The following is a 15,549-nucleotide window of genomic DNA, read 5'->3' as shown; positions in this document are numbered from 1 at the left end:
CTTACATTTGGGGCTGACCTGAATCGCTGGCTATTGTTGAGGTTGCTGCATTCGACAGGTTCTTGTGGAAATAATTGACAGCTCATGCTGCAATTTCCATGCAGCTTCCAAAGACTGCCTTGCTTATTTGATCAATGAAGAGCTGACAGTGCAGCAGTGCCTGTAATTTCATTCAGCTGATGCCACTGCAGACTTAGAAGCAGAAACTTCAAAGGTTTATGAACGTCAGCAGGTTGCAGATGTTGAGTCACGGATGACTTTCTGCCAGATGTTGGTCATTTGGAATGAACACAGACGTCTTATGTTTAAAAAAAAATAGTATTAGTTCAATACAGTTCCAGAGCAAAATGAATTTGATTTAGCAATGTTGTGCAGAAATTAGGGTTATTAAACCAATTGAGGAACTGGAAGTTGTAATTTTATAATTACAACAAGTTGTTAAGTTGTCAAGTTGTCACATGGGCTGCACTGGATTGTTGTCTATCTTGCTTAAATATACGACCTGCTGATCACCAGAATTTTGTTTTCATAAGTTGCATGTTCAATTTCTTTAACATCATTTGGAGCTCCATTGTGAGGTTATTTGTTGCTGCCCCCATAATTGACCATTGCAGTCATAGAAACTTTTCCCTGGGAGTTCAAATCACATGGAACATTACTTGAGCTAATCAGCCCCTTGCACTACTCCACAATTCAGTAAGGTCAAGGCTGATCCAATTTGGCCTCAATGGAAACTTTCTTACTTGCCATACCCCTGGACTGCCTCATAGTTCAAATCTTTGTTGGTTTCCACTGCAAAAATGTGCCCCAACTTGATAACCCAACCAGTCTTTGTGTTATCAAATTGGCATTACATTTGGTCATCTCATCCATCTATACTATTACTAAAAACTCTCATCTTGACCACTTCCGGTTTGCTTTTTTATTTGCGCAAAAACGGTACCCTTTATAGCTAGGATTTTTTCCGCCACCGTATTCACCGTTCTCCCTCGGCTCCAAGCGCATTACGTTTTGTTCCGATCGGTGGAAGATTACAAAAGTTATGAACGTTTAAAAATGATAAGCAGATTTGTCTGCTTGCCTGTCAGTCACCATGAAGGTACCCGCATGGGATTAAAATCCCCAGAGGCGGGGCTGAGTCCGTGAGAATATTCGAGAAGCCGCCCGTCCGAGAAGTCACCGAGAATAAACCTGAAGCAGCGGAGAGTGGGCTGTGTTCCGCGGTCTTGTGTGCCTTGTGGGTATCAGTTTGTAACACACTCCAAGTTGTTCTGTGAGAAGGTGATGAACAATATTAGCTGATTTGCTCCTGGATCCAAAGGATTCCCAACTCTTTGGCATGGACCCTTTAGCCCTTGGGGTTGTGCAGTGGTGGAGTTGCTGCCTTACAACGTGAGAGACCCAGCTTCGATCCTGACCAAGGGTGTTGCTCCATGTATGTTCTCCTTATGACCGTGTGGATTTCCTCTGGGTGCTCCAGTTTCCTCCTACATTCCAAAAAAGTGCAGATTTGTAGGTTAATTGGTTTCTGTAAATTGTCCCTGGTCGGCGTGGAGGATGTTCTGAAAGGTCTGTTTCCACGCTGTATATCTAAAATAAAACTATACTAAACTAAGACCTGAAATGTCTCCTATCCATGTTGTCCTGAGATGCTGCCCGACTCGCTTAGCTAATCCCACACTGTGTCTTTTGTAAACCAGCATCTGCAGTTCTTTTTTATTACATTGGTCCTAAATCTGTTTGGTTTAGCAGAGGTTAGTGTACTTTGCTCTGAAAGTGGGACATGATGGAATTTTCAATCACCTTCAACCAAGATCATACATCAATTTAATTAACTGCTATTTCTTAAGCAAAGTGAGATGGCAACAGTGGAAGAAATTTGTTTGACTCCGCATATTGCTCGCTTCCGAGTGTCCAAGCTATAAAACTGAACTTCTGGAGTGCTCCGTACAGTTACAACCCTTGAACAGTGCAATGGAAAACCATGAACATTTTGATAGGCTGAGGGGATTCAGTTACTGAGGAAATACAGCTAGGTTTGGTTTAATATCCTTGAAGTAAAGGAGCCTGGTAGAAGATTAGTAAAGTTATTTAAAATTGGCAGGATGAACATGCAGGATCCCTTTCCCTTGACAGCATGGACCCTTTGACAGCAGCGACTATTGATAGTTGTTTTAAGAAAGATCACCCAAAGTGTGATGGGGATCTAGAACTCTTTGGTGAAAAGGTGGTGTGGGCCGAAACACTGCATGTTCAAAAGTACCTGGATGGGTAATTGAAGGCCTCGAAGCTGCAGGTCCTCAGTTACAGAGATGGAAATCCGATACGGTGAATGTGATGGAACAACTGCTCCCCTATGCCTTAAATTACAATGATTCTGAGACTAATATTTTTTCATTCGCAATTTCTTTATGGGAGGAAAATTTGTGCTACGTGGGGTACTCTTTAATAATATTGAAGGTATGGGTGGATTCAATTCATCCATATTGAAGGTATGGATGCGTGAGATAACTGTCACAGACATGATGAACTGAATGTTAAGCTTCAGTGAGGTAAATATTTAATGACATGTCGAGCTGTTTACCGAGTCAGTTCATCTCTGTCACGTCTTTCTGCCATTCTTTCTGGAGTGGAGAAAGGAACAATTTGGGTTTCAAGATCTTAAACACTTTGCAATGATGGTGGCTGCAAAGTTATATTCTGCTTGAAGGCCAACTTTGGTTTGTAGTGATGGAAACCAGAATGATATTGGTAATTGAAGCATCCTGCCTTCGTTCTTGCACAGGAAATAAGCATTTAGTGACACAGCAGAAGGTTGCTTAATAATGAGTGACCTTTCAGAGATGACTTACTGTGTGAACTCTCAAAGGGAGCACATTATCAGGACACATGCTGTTGAACTGAGAGTAATAAATAATCAAAGCCAAGCCTGGGATCTGCTCGACATCTTTGTCTTAAGGGGTTGGACAGGCTAGATGCAGGAAGATTGTTCCCGATGTTGGGGAAGTCTAGGACAAGGGGTCACAGCTTAAGGATAAGGGGGAAATCTTTTAAAACCGAGATGAGAAAAACTTTTTTCACACAGAGAGTGGTGAATCTCTGGAACTCTCTGTCACAGAGGGTAGTTGAGGCCAGTTAATTGGCTATATTTAAGAGGGAGTTAGATGTGGCCCTTGTGGCTAAGGGGATCAGAGGGTATGGAGAGAAGGCAGGTACGGGATACTGAGTTGGATGATCCAGCCATGATCATATTGAATGGTGGTGCAGGCTCGAAGGGCCGAATGGCTTACTCCTGCACCTAATTTCTATGTTTCTATGTTAATGATTCATTGGTTTTACAGTCACCCTTGCTGCTGGAGATACCTTATCACATGCTGCCACAATATAACCACTACCAGTGGTGTATTCAGACTGCTATAATCAGTTAATTTTATTCATGCTCACCCAATTAAGATAGATTTCACAGAAAGATTTACAACGCTTTTAAATAAGTAAATCAATTGCATGCATTAGTATATCCTCTCCCATATGCTGCTACCCATATGCACCAGAATGATAAATATGATGCTTTCCATATTCTATTCATCTCATTGACAGACGGAAAGCTAAGCTAGCACTAAATAATTTGGATAGACACAAAACAATGGAGTAACTCAGCGGGTTAGGCAGCATCACTGGAGGAAATGGATAGGTGACGTTTGGTGTCGGGACCCTGCTTCAATCTGAAGCTGCCTGACCCTTTGAGTTACTCCAGCATTTTGTGTCTGTCTTTGGTAAAAACCAGCATCTTCAGTGACTTTTTAATTATATTTAATATATACATTTGGGCTCAGTCCACAAAATAGGCTAAGTTACAAGTTTACAGACAAATTGAAATACAAAGCAGTGTGATATTCAACTCTCCCTTAAACTGGCAGTCTTTGTGTGGTTTTGCTTGGTATCGTTGGGCTGGTTATCAATGTTAAAGATGCCATATGAATGTATATTGTTTAACAAATGTAAGCAAGGTATTTCTGCTCCATGGGTTTCTGGCTTGCAGCTGTGTTGCAAAACTAAATTGAGACAAATGAACTGATGATGCAATGAAAGACAGAAGTATTTATCCCAGCTTGACGGGCCCTTGTGTGGAGAAGTATCAAACAAGCTAGATTAAAGATACTGAGTGTTGATGCTTGTAGTCCTTGTTACTGTTCACCGTTAGAATTATACGGGGATTGCTCTTGCCGACCTTGAGCCCTGTGGTCTTTTTATGTGACCAAGACAAGTTATTTTGCTCCCCAAGACAATGGAATAGAGATTACCTCTTTAGACTCAGACTTTTATACCATTATGACAAGAACCTGGAAATAAAATCATGTGAGTGTGTCTTGCACTTGTATAGCACTGATCTTTATTGAGTGGCACAGCAGTAGAGCTGCTGCCTTCTAGCATCAGAGACTTGGATATGATCTTGACTGCGGGTGCTGACTGTATAGACCTTTGTACATTCTCCCTGTGACAGCGTGGGTTTTCTCCGGGTGCTCCGGTTCCCTCCCACATTCCAAAGACATACAGGTTTACAGGTTAATTGTCTTCTGTAGTGTCGGAGAGTGCTGGTGTACAGGATGATTGCTGGTCGGCACAGACTCGATGGGCCGAAGAACCTTTTTCCACATTACATTTCAAAAGTAAAGTTGATGGATATCCAAAATTTTAGTTAGGTTGCTTTTGTATTTTACATGTGTTGATTCAGATCGAACTTTCACTTCTTGGGGATTAACAAATGATTGGAAACAGCATTTACGATGTCAGTTTCTGAACCAAACTATAAATCAAAGATATATATGTATAATGTGTACACGCGCGGGCGCGCGCACACACACACACACACACACACACACACACACACACACACACACACACACACACACACACACACACACACACACACACGCTGAAGTGAATATTTGTCACATAAACAGATTGCTTAAAAAATATATTCTTAAGAGATGTAGAAATAAATGAAGGGCTGGTGTCAATATTTTGTTTAAAATTTTGTTTTTCAGGATGTTTGATGTTGGTGGGCAAAGGTCTGAGAGAAAGAAGTGGATCCATTGCTTTGAAGGTGTCACTGCTATCATTTTCTGTGTCGCTCTCAGTGCCTATGACTTGGTCCTTGCTGAGGATGAAGAGATGGTAAGCAATTTGAAAGTTGCATCATTCTTTGTCTGATGAATAAATATTGCGGAGCTAAATTCCAAAGGCTGTTCCAATTCCAATATTTAACTGCATGGTATAGACAAATCACCAATAATTGAGCATTTTATCTGGCCTGTTTTCAGTCAACTGTCATTCATGCCAAACTAGCATTCACAGATAAATAACTTTGTGAGCAGAAAAAAAAGTGAGGTTTAGGTTTATTTTTGTCACAAGGTACAGTGAAAAGCTTTGCTTTGCATGCTATCTCTACAGATCAAATAGCCCCACCTGCACTTGCACCTTTTCTTCCCCCCTCCCCTCCCCCTCCCCTGCACCTTGCTCTGGCTGAAACTCTTCAGTCTCTCTCACACCTTCTGTTTTAACTTCTGGCCTTTGCTCCAACCATCTGCCTATCAAAAATCCCCCTCCCTGTATCTACCTATTACCTGTGTAGGAAAGAACTGCAGGTGCTGGTTTAAATCAAAGATAGACCCAAAATGCTGGAGTAACTCAGCGGAACAGGCAGCATCTCTGGAGAGAAGGAATGAGTGACGTTTCGAGTCAAGACCCTTCTTCAGACTGTTGTCAGGGGAGTGGGCGGTACAGTAATAAAATGTAGTCGGAGTCGGTAAGACTGGGATGGGGAGGTGATGGAGAGAGAGGGAAAGCAAGGGCTACTTGAAGTTAGAGAAGTCGATATTCATACCGCTGGGGTATAAGCTACCCAAGCAAAATATGAGGTGCTGTTCCTCCAATTTGCGCTGGGCCTCACTCTGACAATGGAGGAGGCCCGGGACGGAAAGGTCAATGTGGGAATGGGAGGGGGAATTAAAGTGTTGAGCAACCTGGAGTTCAGGTAGGTTTAGGCAGACTGAATGGAGGTGTTCAGCGACACGATCACTGAGCCCACGCTTGGTCTCGCTGATATACAGGAGTCCACACCTGGAACAGTGGATACAATAGATGAAGTTGAGGGAGGGGGCGGGTGCATGTGAAACTCTGCATCACCTGAAAAGATTGTCGGGGTCCTTGGATGGAGTTGAGGGGGGAGGTATAGGGACAGGTGTTGCATCTCCTGCGATTGCAGGGGAAAGTGCCTGGGGAGGGGGTGGTTTGGGTGGGAAGGGATGATTTGGCTTGGAAGGGGGTTGTTGATACCTGTCACTCCGTCCTGCCTCTCCTCTCTCCCATCTCCACAATCAATCTGAAGAAGGGTCTCAACCCGAAAAGTCGCCCTATGCATGCTCTCTGTCTCGAGATGCTGCCTGTCCCCACTGAGTTACTCCAGCACTTAGTGTTCTTTTGTGTAAACCAGCATCTGTACTTCCTTGTTTCTATAGATCAGATATACATAAATACAATCAAGTCAAACAAAATAGATTGAGGAGAGCGGAAGATACAGAGTGTAGGATACAGTTCTCAGCATTTAGTGCATTTGTAGCTTATTCCATAGACAAAGTCCAATACCTTCAACGAGGGGTATAAGTGAATCAGACAGTATCTGAGCTTATGGAAGGACCATTCAGAAGCCTGATAACAGAGGGGAAGAAGCTGTTCCTGAGTCCGATGCTGTGCATTCATGCTTCTGTATCTTCTGCCAGACAGAAGAAGGAATGACCAGGGTGGGACAAGCCTTCCATTAAATTGGCAGCTTTTCCGAGGCAGCGTGAAGTGTAGATGGAGTCGATGGTTGGAAGGCTGGTCTGTGTGATGGACTGGGCTGCACCTACACTGCTCTTCAATTTCTTGCGATCTTGGCAGAGCTGATCCCAATTCCAAGGGGTGATGCTGCAATTTTACTTGCTTTAGTCAGCAAAATTAGCATTCATGTATAGTAAGTAGGGTATGATCAATGATTTGTGGAACATTTGAACAAAAACAGCTAGGTGCAGGTTTAATTGTTAGCCCCAAGCACTCGTCAGGAAATGGTTATTCTCTTGATATCTAAAATGTGAGAATAATTCTGGTAAATCTCTGAGGTGGTGAAATTTGGGAAATAGAATGCAGAGAGATGTTTTCAAGGCATTGCAACCATGATTTTAATAAAAGGAGTAGCAGGCTTGCATAGTCAAATAGCTTACTGCTGCTCCAGATTCATAGGTTCGCATTTATTCCCACTCCAACTCCATGTATGGCTATATCAAATATATTGCAACAAGCAGATTCAATTTATTGCACTTCATGGATCCTAATTTTCTCTGGAAAGTTATCATTTGCGGTAGATTTCAGTCAGTAATTTCATTACAGCTTGTAGGGAATGTCACTCAAATTTGTATTTGATACAAGCCTGCATCTCTTGCTTTGGCTTTGCCACTCTTGTGGCAAATATAAATTGCCTCATTGCATTTGGGAATGAGTTAGAGGCCAATGCATATGGAGTGGAGGTAGTCTTGTCCAAGAGCTTGATGTTGACCTTCAGAGATGGAAAGTGCACCATTTTGCAGAGGACTCTAAATCATTTCAAGATTTCATAAGTTATAGCAGCAGAATTAGGCTAATAAATCCATCAAGTCTACTCCGCCATTCAATCATGGCTGATCTATCTTTCCCTCTCAAACCCATTCTCCTGCCTTCTCCCCATAACCCCTGGTACCCGTACTTATGAAGAATCTATCAATCACTACCGTAAAACTATCCATTGACCGTCACAGATAAGCATAATTGAATAGGGACCCAGAATATGCGGTTGCATTCTGAGCTTGTTTTTGGTTATTGGGTGTCATGTTCAGCATATCGGTGGTTGCCAGCATGAAATAAAAATTGTTTCCTCTTCCAGAACCGCATGCACGAGAGCATGAAACTGTTTGACAGTATTTGCAACAACAAATGGTTCACGGACACCTCAATCATTCTCTTCCTCAACAAGAAGGATCTCTTTGAAGAGAAGATCACCAAGAGTCCTTTGTCTATCTGCTTCCCTGAATATTCAGGTATGTGGTTGTGTGTGGATTTAGTAAAAGAGAATAAGAGAATCTGCAATGCCAAAGTTGATCAGCTTTAGAAGGAACAGTCGCATTTGTCACCATCCATCAAATTAATTATCTCCCATCAGACGGCAGGCAAAAGATTTTACCCTTGTATTTTAGTTTCTGATTGATGTTAACATTTCCAGCTCTTGCTTCATGTTACTCATGTTTTTTTCATATCAAGTGTGCCTTTGTCTTGGCATGTTTCAAATTACAAACAATTGAGATGCAGTGGAAGTGATCTTAATGCTTGCCTTCCCTCCAGAAGTACGGATATTATGCTCGTGTACCAGGTGCAGTGCCGGTCTTTCAATAGTAAATGGATTTGTTCCACCCAGTGTCCCAGGAATGAGTGGATTAACATATGACGAGTGTTTGACAGATCTGGACCTGTACTCGCTGGAGTTTAAACCCCTTTCTCACGGGGCGACTTGACGCAAGAGTTAACCAGAGTTGAACATCGTGGGAACCTCTTGCGATAACCGTACGGCATTCGTGGACCACCGTGGCGCTAACGGCAGGTGCTCGTGTAACTTGGTGACTCGGGAGAAAATTCAAACAAGCTTGAATTTCTCCAAGAGTGACTTGTATACTTGTGGTTGAACATTGCAACATTATATGCACGTAGTGGCCAGTGCGATATCCGTACTGACTCTTGCGTGTACCGTGGGAACTCCTGCGAACGGTGAACCCGGAAGCTGGACAGAGGGGACAGAAGGTGAGTAAAAATTGTCTTCTGTGGGATTGAATTTAAAAAATAAAGATTTGCATCCGCATATGGACATCAACTGCTGAGGTCATCTGTTGTTGGCCCTGATTTGTCCCGGTCTTTTCTTGCTTCCAGTTCCCCCCTACAATCATCCCGAAGAAGGGTCCCGACTAAAAATGGAATCTATTCCTTTTCTCCAGAGATGCTGCTTGGCCCGCTGAGTTACTCCAGCATTTTGTGTCTAACTTGCTGATTCAGACAGTTTTTGATTATCAAGGATTCTGCGCTGACTCTTTACTCTGAAACACACGTTGGAAATTTAAACTTGGGAGCAACTAACATCGTCTTACTACCGTGGGAACTCTCTAACTCAGCGGGCAGGCAGCAGTTAATTGTTGCTCCCTTCAGTTGCCCAGGGGGTTGGGATGGGACTGGAGTTGGGAGGAAAAGGTGGGGGAGTCGAGGGAGAGGAGGGGGAGACAGATGGGGGTGTCTTCATTTACTGGCGGCGGGTGTCTGTCACTGAAACAGGCAGGTGAGATTTCACATTCACCTTGTGTGTGCCTCTCTCTCCCTCCCTCCCTCTCACACAGGCTGAGAGACTCTGCCTCTGTGAGTGTACGTCTCGTTCTCCCCCTCTCCCGCACACAGTAAGACCGAGGTACTGTGCTCAGTCCATCTGTGTCTCCCACATACACAGTAAAACTCTGCTTTGTGTGTGTATATACGTCTCCCCTAATTTCTCTCTCTCCCCCCCCATCATTTGTGCCACATGATGATTTAATTACACTTGACAGTTACAATGTTCATTCAAGATTTAACGGGAAAGCTCGGGAGACGGACAAGTCACTCGCACAAATAACAGAAATGCTGAGTACCGTGGGAACTCTTTGTCTCACCCCCCCGTTATATCGTGTGATATCGTGCTAGACCATGACCACTTCACTCTGGTTACATCTTGCGTCAAGTCGCCCCGTGAGAAAGGCCTATTAGAAGGATGAAAGGAGAACCTCATTGAAACTTACCAAATAGTGAAAGGCTTGGATAGAATGGATGTGGAGAGGATGTTTCCACCAGAATTAAAGGAAGTTCCTTTAAGAAGGTGATGAGGAGGAATTCCGTTAGTCAGAGGGTGGTGAATCTGGAATTCATTGCAGGCCAAGTTAATGGATATTTTTAAGGCGGAGATGGGTAGATTCTCGATTAGTACGGGTGCCAGAGGTTATGGGGAGAAGGCAGGAGAATGGGTTAGGAGGGAGAGATGATTGAATGCGGAGTAAACTTGATGGGCCGAATGGCCTAATTCTGCTGTTATTATTTATGACCAGTGCACCTCCCAGCACCAAATCATAAACTGGTAGAAATACCGAATACATCTTTACATTGAACATTTCTTTTGAAAGAACTGGCCACACAATTGACAAAATTAAATTGACGTCTAAATGATGATTCAAATAGAAAAAATACCTTGCACAATTACAATAGAACCCCTTGCAAATTATGCTCGGTTGATATTGGGTTTAATTTGTAAATGTTCAAATTATACTTGCACATTGTGATTGGTAAATCTGAAAAAGGACATTCTGTTCCGTCCATCATCGTTCCAGAAAGAGTTGTAGGTCATGGTGCAACTGTCGCACAGGTCTCTCCATAAGGCTGCCGCTGGAAACTGTGGACGCTGGGAATCTAAACAAGTAATCAGAATGCAAGATGCACTCAGCAGGTCAAGGGCCTCAGTGTGGAGAGAAACAGCTGATGCTTTGGTTTAATGAATCAGCATTGATCCAGTTTAACTTTCTGTTGGTGCTGCTTGACCTGCTATCCTATGCATGTACTTGTCTAACTGTTTCTGAAACGTTGCAATAGTCCCTGCATTTTACCTGCATTCTTTGGAATGTGAGTGGAAGCTGGAGTACCCGGAGAAAACCCACGAGGTCACAGGGAGAATGTACAAACCCTGTACAGACAGCACCTGTAGTCAACATCAAACTCGGGTTCCTTGGTGCTAAAAGGCACCAAGTCTACCACTGTGCCTGTAAGAGTAAGAGTCCACAATGCACATGACTGTTGCATTCAGTTAAAGATACAGATTCACCAGTGGGCTATGGTTTTCCCACCTTTTCCATGGAAACTTAGAGCCGCCATCATTAAGGGCCATCAAGCAGTGAACACCACCTATTACACAACATGTGGCTGCTGTGTGATGCACAAGTTGGCTGTGTCACTTTCCCACAGATCTTACACTGTACTTTGCTTCTGGTTATCTTAGTTATTGCCTGCAATTTGCAATCAATACCACTTTAAACTTGAGATTGGTTTCAGCGCTGGCAATTTAATTAAATTCATGATTGTGCAGTTTCTGATTTCAGGATTTGTACAGAGTGGGTTAAATTGCAATAAGCTGTTGTATTGTCTGGATCGGGCTTTCTAATGCCAAGAGCAATTGAAACCAAGCTTCCATTTGAGTGAATTCCTGACCTGAAGTACTCGTGGCTAACCTTAATTCTAGCAGTTAATTGGTCTCTTATTGAACTTGCAATAAACAGACGCTTCTTTGTGGGCACTAAGAAGCATCCCATATTAGTCCGAGCTATCTCATCTGAATTAGGTTCGTGTCCATTTTCAAAATAGCAAAACTATTAACACAAAAGAAATTTCAAGTCTTCCAACAAGGCCAGGCAGGACCTCCTTGGCCTGAAACAACTAGTTGGTCATAATGTTATCCACATGCCCTAAGAGTTTCTACAGTCACAGCTAGTGGTAGTTTTAGGGAGACACGGCCACAGTGGTGCAGCGGTAGAGTTGCTGCCTTCCAGCGCTTGCAGCGCCGGAGACCCAGGTTTGATCTCTACTATGGGTGCTGTGTGTACGGAGTTTGTATGTTCTCCCCATGACCGCGTGGGTTTTCTCTGAGATCTTTAGTTTCCTCCCACACTCCAAAGACGTACAAGTATGTAGGTTAATTGGCTTGGTGTATGTGTAAATTGTCCCTAGTGTGTGTAGGATAGTGTTAATGTGCGGGGATCGCTGCTCAGTCCGAACTTGGTGGGCCGAAGGGCCTGATTCCGCGCTGTATCTCTAAACTAAACTAAACATGGGGATGTGAATGGCATAATCTAAATGTAAGTGCAGGTCCACCACAGATTTTCCGACACCCTTGGTTCCAGAGCCTTTCGGGATTATCCGTTTTTCCAGACCAACTGAGGTGACGAACACAGAGGGGAGTCGAACTGTACCAGAGCGGACCCGAGATACCAGCCCATAAAGTCGGTCTCGGAAGTAGGCTATGGGAACGGCAAATTCAACCCGCCGATAAGCCGCACATATGCCGATGAGGTTGAGATCGGTCACCTCACCCAGCCTAGGTGCCAGATTTTCAGGGGGTCTGTAGAGGGAGGATTTCAAGTAAGTCTTGTAATTTTGTACGGATGAAAGAAGGTGTCAGACAATCAGTTGCCAGAACATTGATGGTGGACCTGCATTATGTTGAGATAGATTTGCTTCTGCATCCTGTGTGTTTGATGCCAATGGTATTGCCGGCATAGACGGGGTCACTTCCTCCCTCTCCATACATACATTGTTTGCCACTATGTTCATTAATGTTGCTCTTTTTAAAACTGTACTATATTTATAAAGCCCTTCGCACAAGCTCTTGGAGTCCCAAGTGGTATATGTGCAAGTAAGCACTTAAAAAGTGTTGCAATGCAGGAAATGCAGCAACTTCTGAATGCATCGGCATTTTCACTGATTTCTTAATCTTTCCCTTGAACTTGCCTTTGTGTTTAGTTTCAATTATGTCATTATTCTGAAAACGACTGAATAAATGCAGTTATCATGTATGAATTGTACCAAAAAATATTCTTAATCTGCATTGAAGGCACTATGTTCATGCAGCTGTGCTAGTCAGATGATATCTCTGCATCATTAATAATGGGCAACATTACCCAGCCGCTATTAGATGAACATTATTAAAAATCATTGGATCAATAGGGTGGTTTCTATCTCCCATGCATAATAGAATCGTTAATAACTTCTTGTGCACTAATGTAAATAGTTTGCATTTTGGAAAAGGGCTAATTGTTGCAGTGTCATCATAATCACCTGGCTAAGAGCCTGTTTTGGAAGTCTCTGATATTAATATAATATACAATGCACAGTGGTAATAGCTGCTTAGTGTTCACATTGTGCAGTTTATCTGTGGATGGATATAAGCTTCTGTGTAGAGATGCACAATGGATAAAGACTAGCACTGTGGCCTTGTCTGCTCCCCACTGGTTGTATAATGTTGACGTCATCCCTCCTGTATGGTGAAATGGCTTTAATACAGGAGTAAACCATTCATCACCTCTAGCCATTCTGCCAGTGCAAGACACTTATTTATTTTCTAACAACATCATTTTATGCCCTATAGGTTCTGTAGAGGGAAATGAACAGATGACATTTTGGCTCAATACGCTTCTTCAGTCTGAAGAAGGAACCCGGCCCGAAACATCGTCTGCTCATTCCCTCCACATATACTGCCCAAAAATAACGGAAGTTTAAGAGTTAAGCACATTTGAATTGACTCATTTCATTTTCCTTGGAGTTGCTTCTGCATTGAAATGAATTTAATCACTGAATTTGTACCCTAATTTCTCAGCAAAACTGCTGGTAAATGTGGCTCCTCAGCTGACAGAACCTTGCGTCAGAGCAGTTAGAATGATAGCAGCAAGGTCTTCTCAGGTAGTTCAGGATTTCTACCATTATGTGAGCAACTCTCCAAAATGATCTGCGGTAATTTGGCTCACTCCATAAAAACGCTGTGCACTGATGAAGGGTCCCGACCCAAAACATTGCCTGTCCAAATCCCTTCACAGATGCTACCTGGCTTGCTGAGTTACTCTAGCACTTTGTGTTGTACCGAAGAATCCAGCAAGATTGAGCCTGTAAAGCCTTATGTCTCCATATAGTTACCAAAGTACGGTGAAATTTGTTTTTGCAATCGGTTCAGTACAAGTATTACTGTACACAAATATATCTAAGATACAATACAAGTGTGTAGAAGTAGTATACTGAGACGGTATAGCAGAGTCGCCAGGTTTGGCGGCATTTTCAAGTCCCATTTGTTGTAAGCGCAGAGTTCTTAACCTGGCCATTAAGGCCCGTTGACCTGATGTGGTGAGAGGTTGTTAAAATGTTGGTGTTCAGAGAGGCTTTGGTGGCCTTGTGCCCAAGTCATAAATTATCATGCACGTTCAGCAATTATTTAATGTGTTTGACTAATTGAAAGAGAATTTGAGGACAAAAGAAGACATCTTGGAATTGTGTGGGGACCAGGTGAGACAACATATTGGAAAATCTGCCGTGGAGGGACTGGAATGAAGGTTTATGGAGTTAATTTCTGACATGGATGGTCCATTCTGTGAGGAGAGATTTGGCAGACTCGGCCTTTACTTTCTAGTCTAGAAAATCAGAGGGCAATCTTGTGGAAATGTGCAGACCTCACCCAGGGATAGATGGGGTTGATGTGGAATTCATGTTTTCCTTGCTTATGTGGAGCATACGCTGCTGAAGTAAGGTATTATCTCTGGAGGATGTGGACAGGTGATGTTTCAGGTCAGGACCCTTCTTCAGACTTTTTCATACTTGTGTCTGGAAACAGGGAGTATCTGTACCTAAATAAGGATTGGGCTATTCAGGATTAATGTGTATAGAAATGTCTTCACCCAGAGATCGCTGAATATTTGGAATTCTCTATCCCAGAGGGTTGTGGAAGTTCAGTTGCTGCATAAATTCAAGCTACAGATCGATAGATTTTAAGGGAACTGAGGGTTGATGCAGAAATGTGGTGCTGAGGAAGCTAATCAATCGTGATCTTATTGAATGGCAGAGCAAGCACAGTAGTGTGCAAGGGCTATTCCTGTTCTCCTTTGTAGGTTCGATACAATCCTGGGACCACACTTAATTTTTAAATTAAAGCTTCTGTCAAAATGAAAAATAAATGAGTCTTTGGGTAAATATCCAGTAAGTGGTTTAACTTGGTGACCTGAAGCTTCCATTTGGTGACAAGAATGAGATGAAATTGAGAAACAGCTTGTGACATTGCTCTGAAGTAATCTAAAAGTTCGGTCTGTGATTAATCCCATGTGTGTACTTGGCTTCAGGCTTCAGAGGGTCAAACTCTGCAAGCTTGCAAAGGAAAATTCAGCTGGAAGGAGGGGAGACAGGCAGGGTTATTCATTATGTAGAGCAGAGCTTGATTCTTGTTGTGGCGATGTGAGGTGACTTTCTCTGAACCTGAAGAATAGCTGCAGTGTATTAGCTTGGTACGACTACACCGCCATTTAGCTTGGCACTGCTTCACCGCCTGCATTGTGTTGCTTCACATAATGCTGGCACAAGCCTCATTTGTCAAAACACACAACAAAGCATACCAGTTCTCAGTTGCCATGGTCAGATACCATCTCACTGCTTTTGTCTAATGGGGTCAGTGTCGCTATGTTGAGCCGTACATCTATATTGGCCCATTTATTGTAATTGCTTGAAATTCTGATGTAGAAACAATGAACTGTCGATGCTGGTTTACCAAGGAAAGACACAAAATGCTGGAGTAACTGAGCGGGTCTGGTAGCATTCCTGGAGAACATGGATAGGTGACGTTTCGAGTTTGCACCCTTCAGACTGAACAGCAGATGTTCAATCTGAAGCCTCATTTTT

General features: G+C 43.0%; 1 protein-coding gene across 2 annotated transcripts in view; it reads left to right on the top strand.

Moving 5' to 3' along the window:
* Positions 1-15,549, top strand: part of LOC129704748 (guanine nucleotide-binding protein G(i) subunit alpha-2) — a 201,870-nt gene that overhangs the window by 174,283 nt on the left and 12,038 nt on the right. For both annotated transcript variants that reach the window (XM_055648063.1, XM_055648064.1), the window contains exons 6-7: positions 5,046-5,175; positions 7,955-8,108. In XM_055648063.1, coding sequence (XP_055504038.1) covers positions 5,046-5,175; positions 7,955-8,108 — 284 coding nt within the window. The remainder of the gene's footprint in view (positions 1-5,045; positions 5,176-7,954; positions 8,109-15,549) is intronic.

Source organism: Leucoraja erinacea, chromosome 16 (genome assembly GCF_028641065.1).
Source record: "Leucoraja erinacea ecotype New England chromosome 16, Leri_hhj_1, whole genome shotgun sequence".
Lineage (NCBI taxonomy): Eukaryota > Metazoa > Chordata > Chondrichthyes > Rajiformes > Rajidae > Leucoraja > Leucoraja erinaceus.
This window is presented reverse-complemented; position numbering and strand designations above follow the sequence as displayed.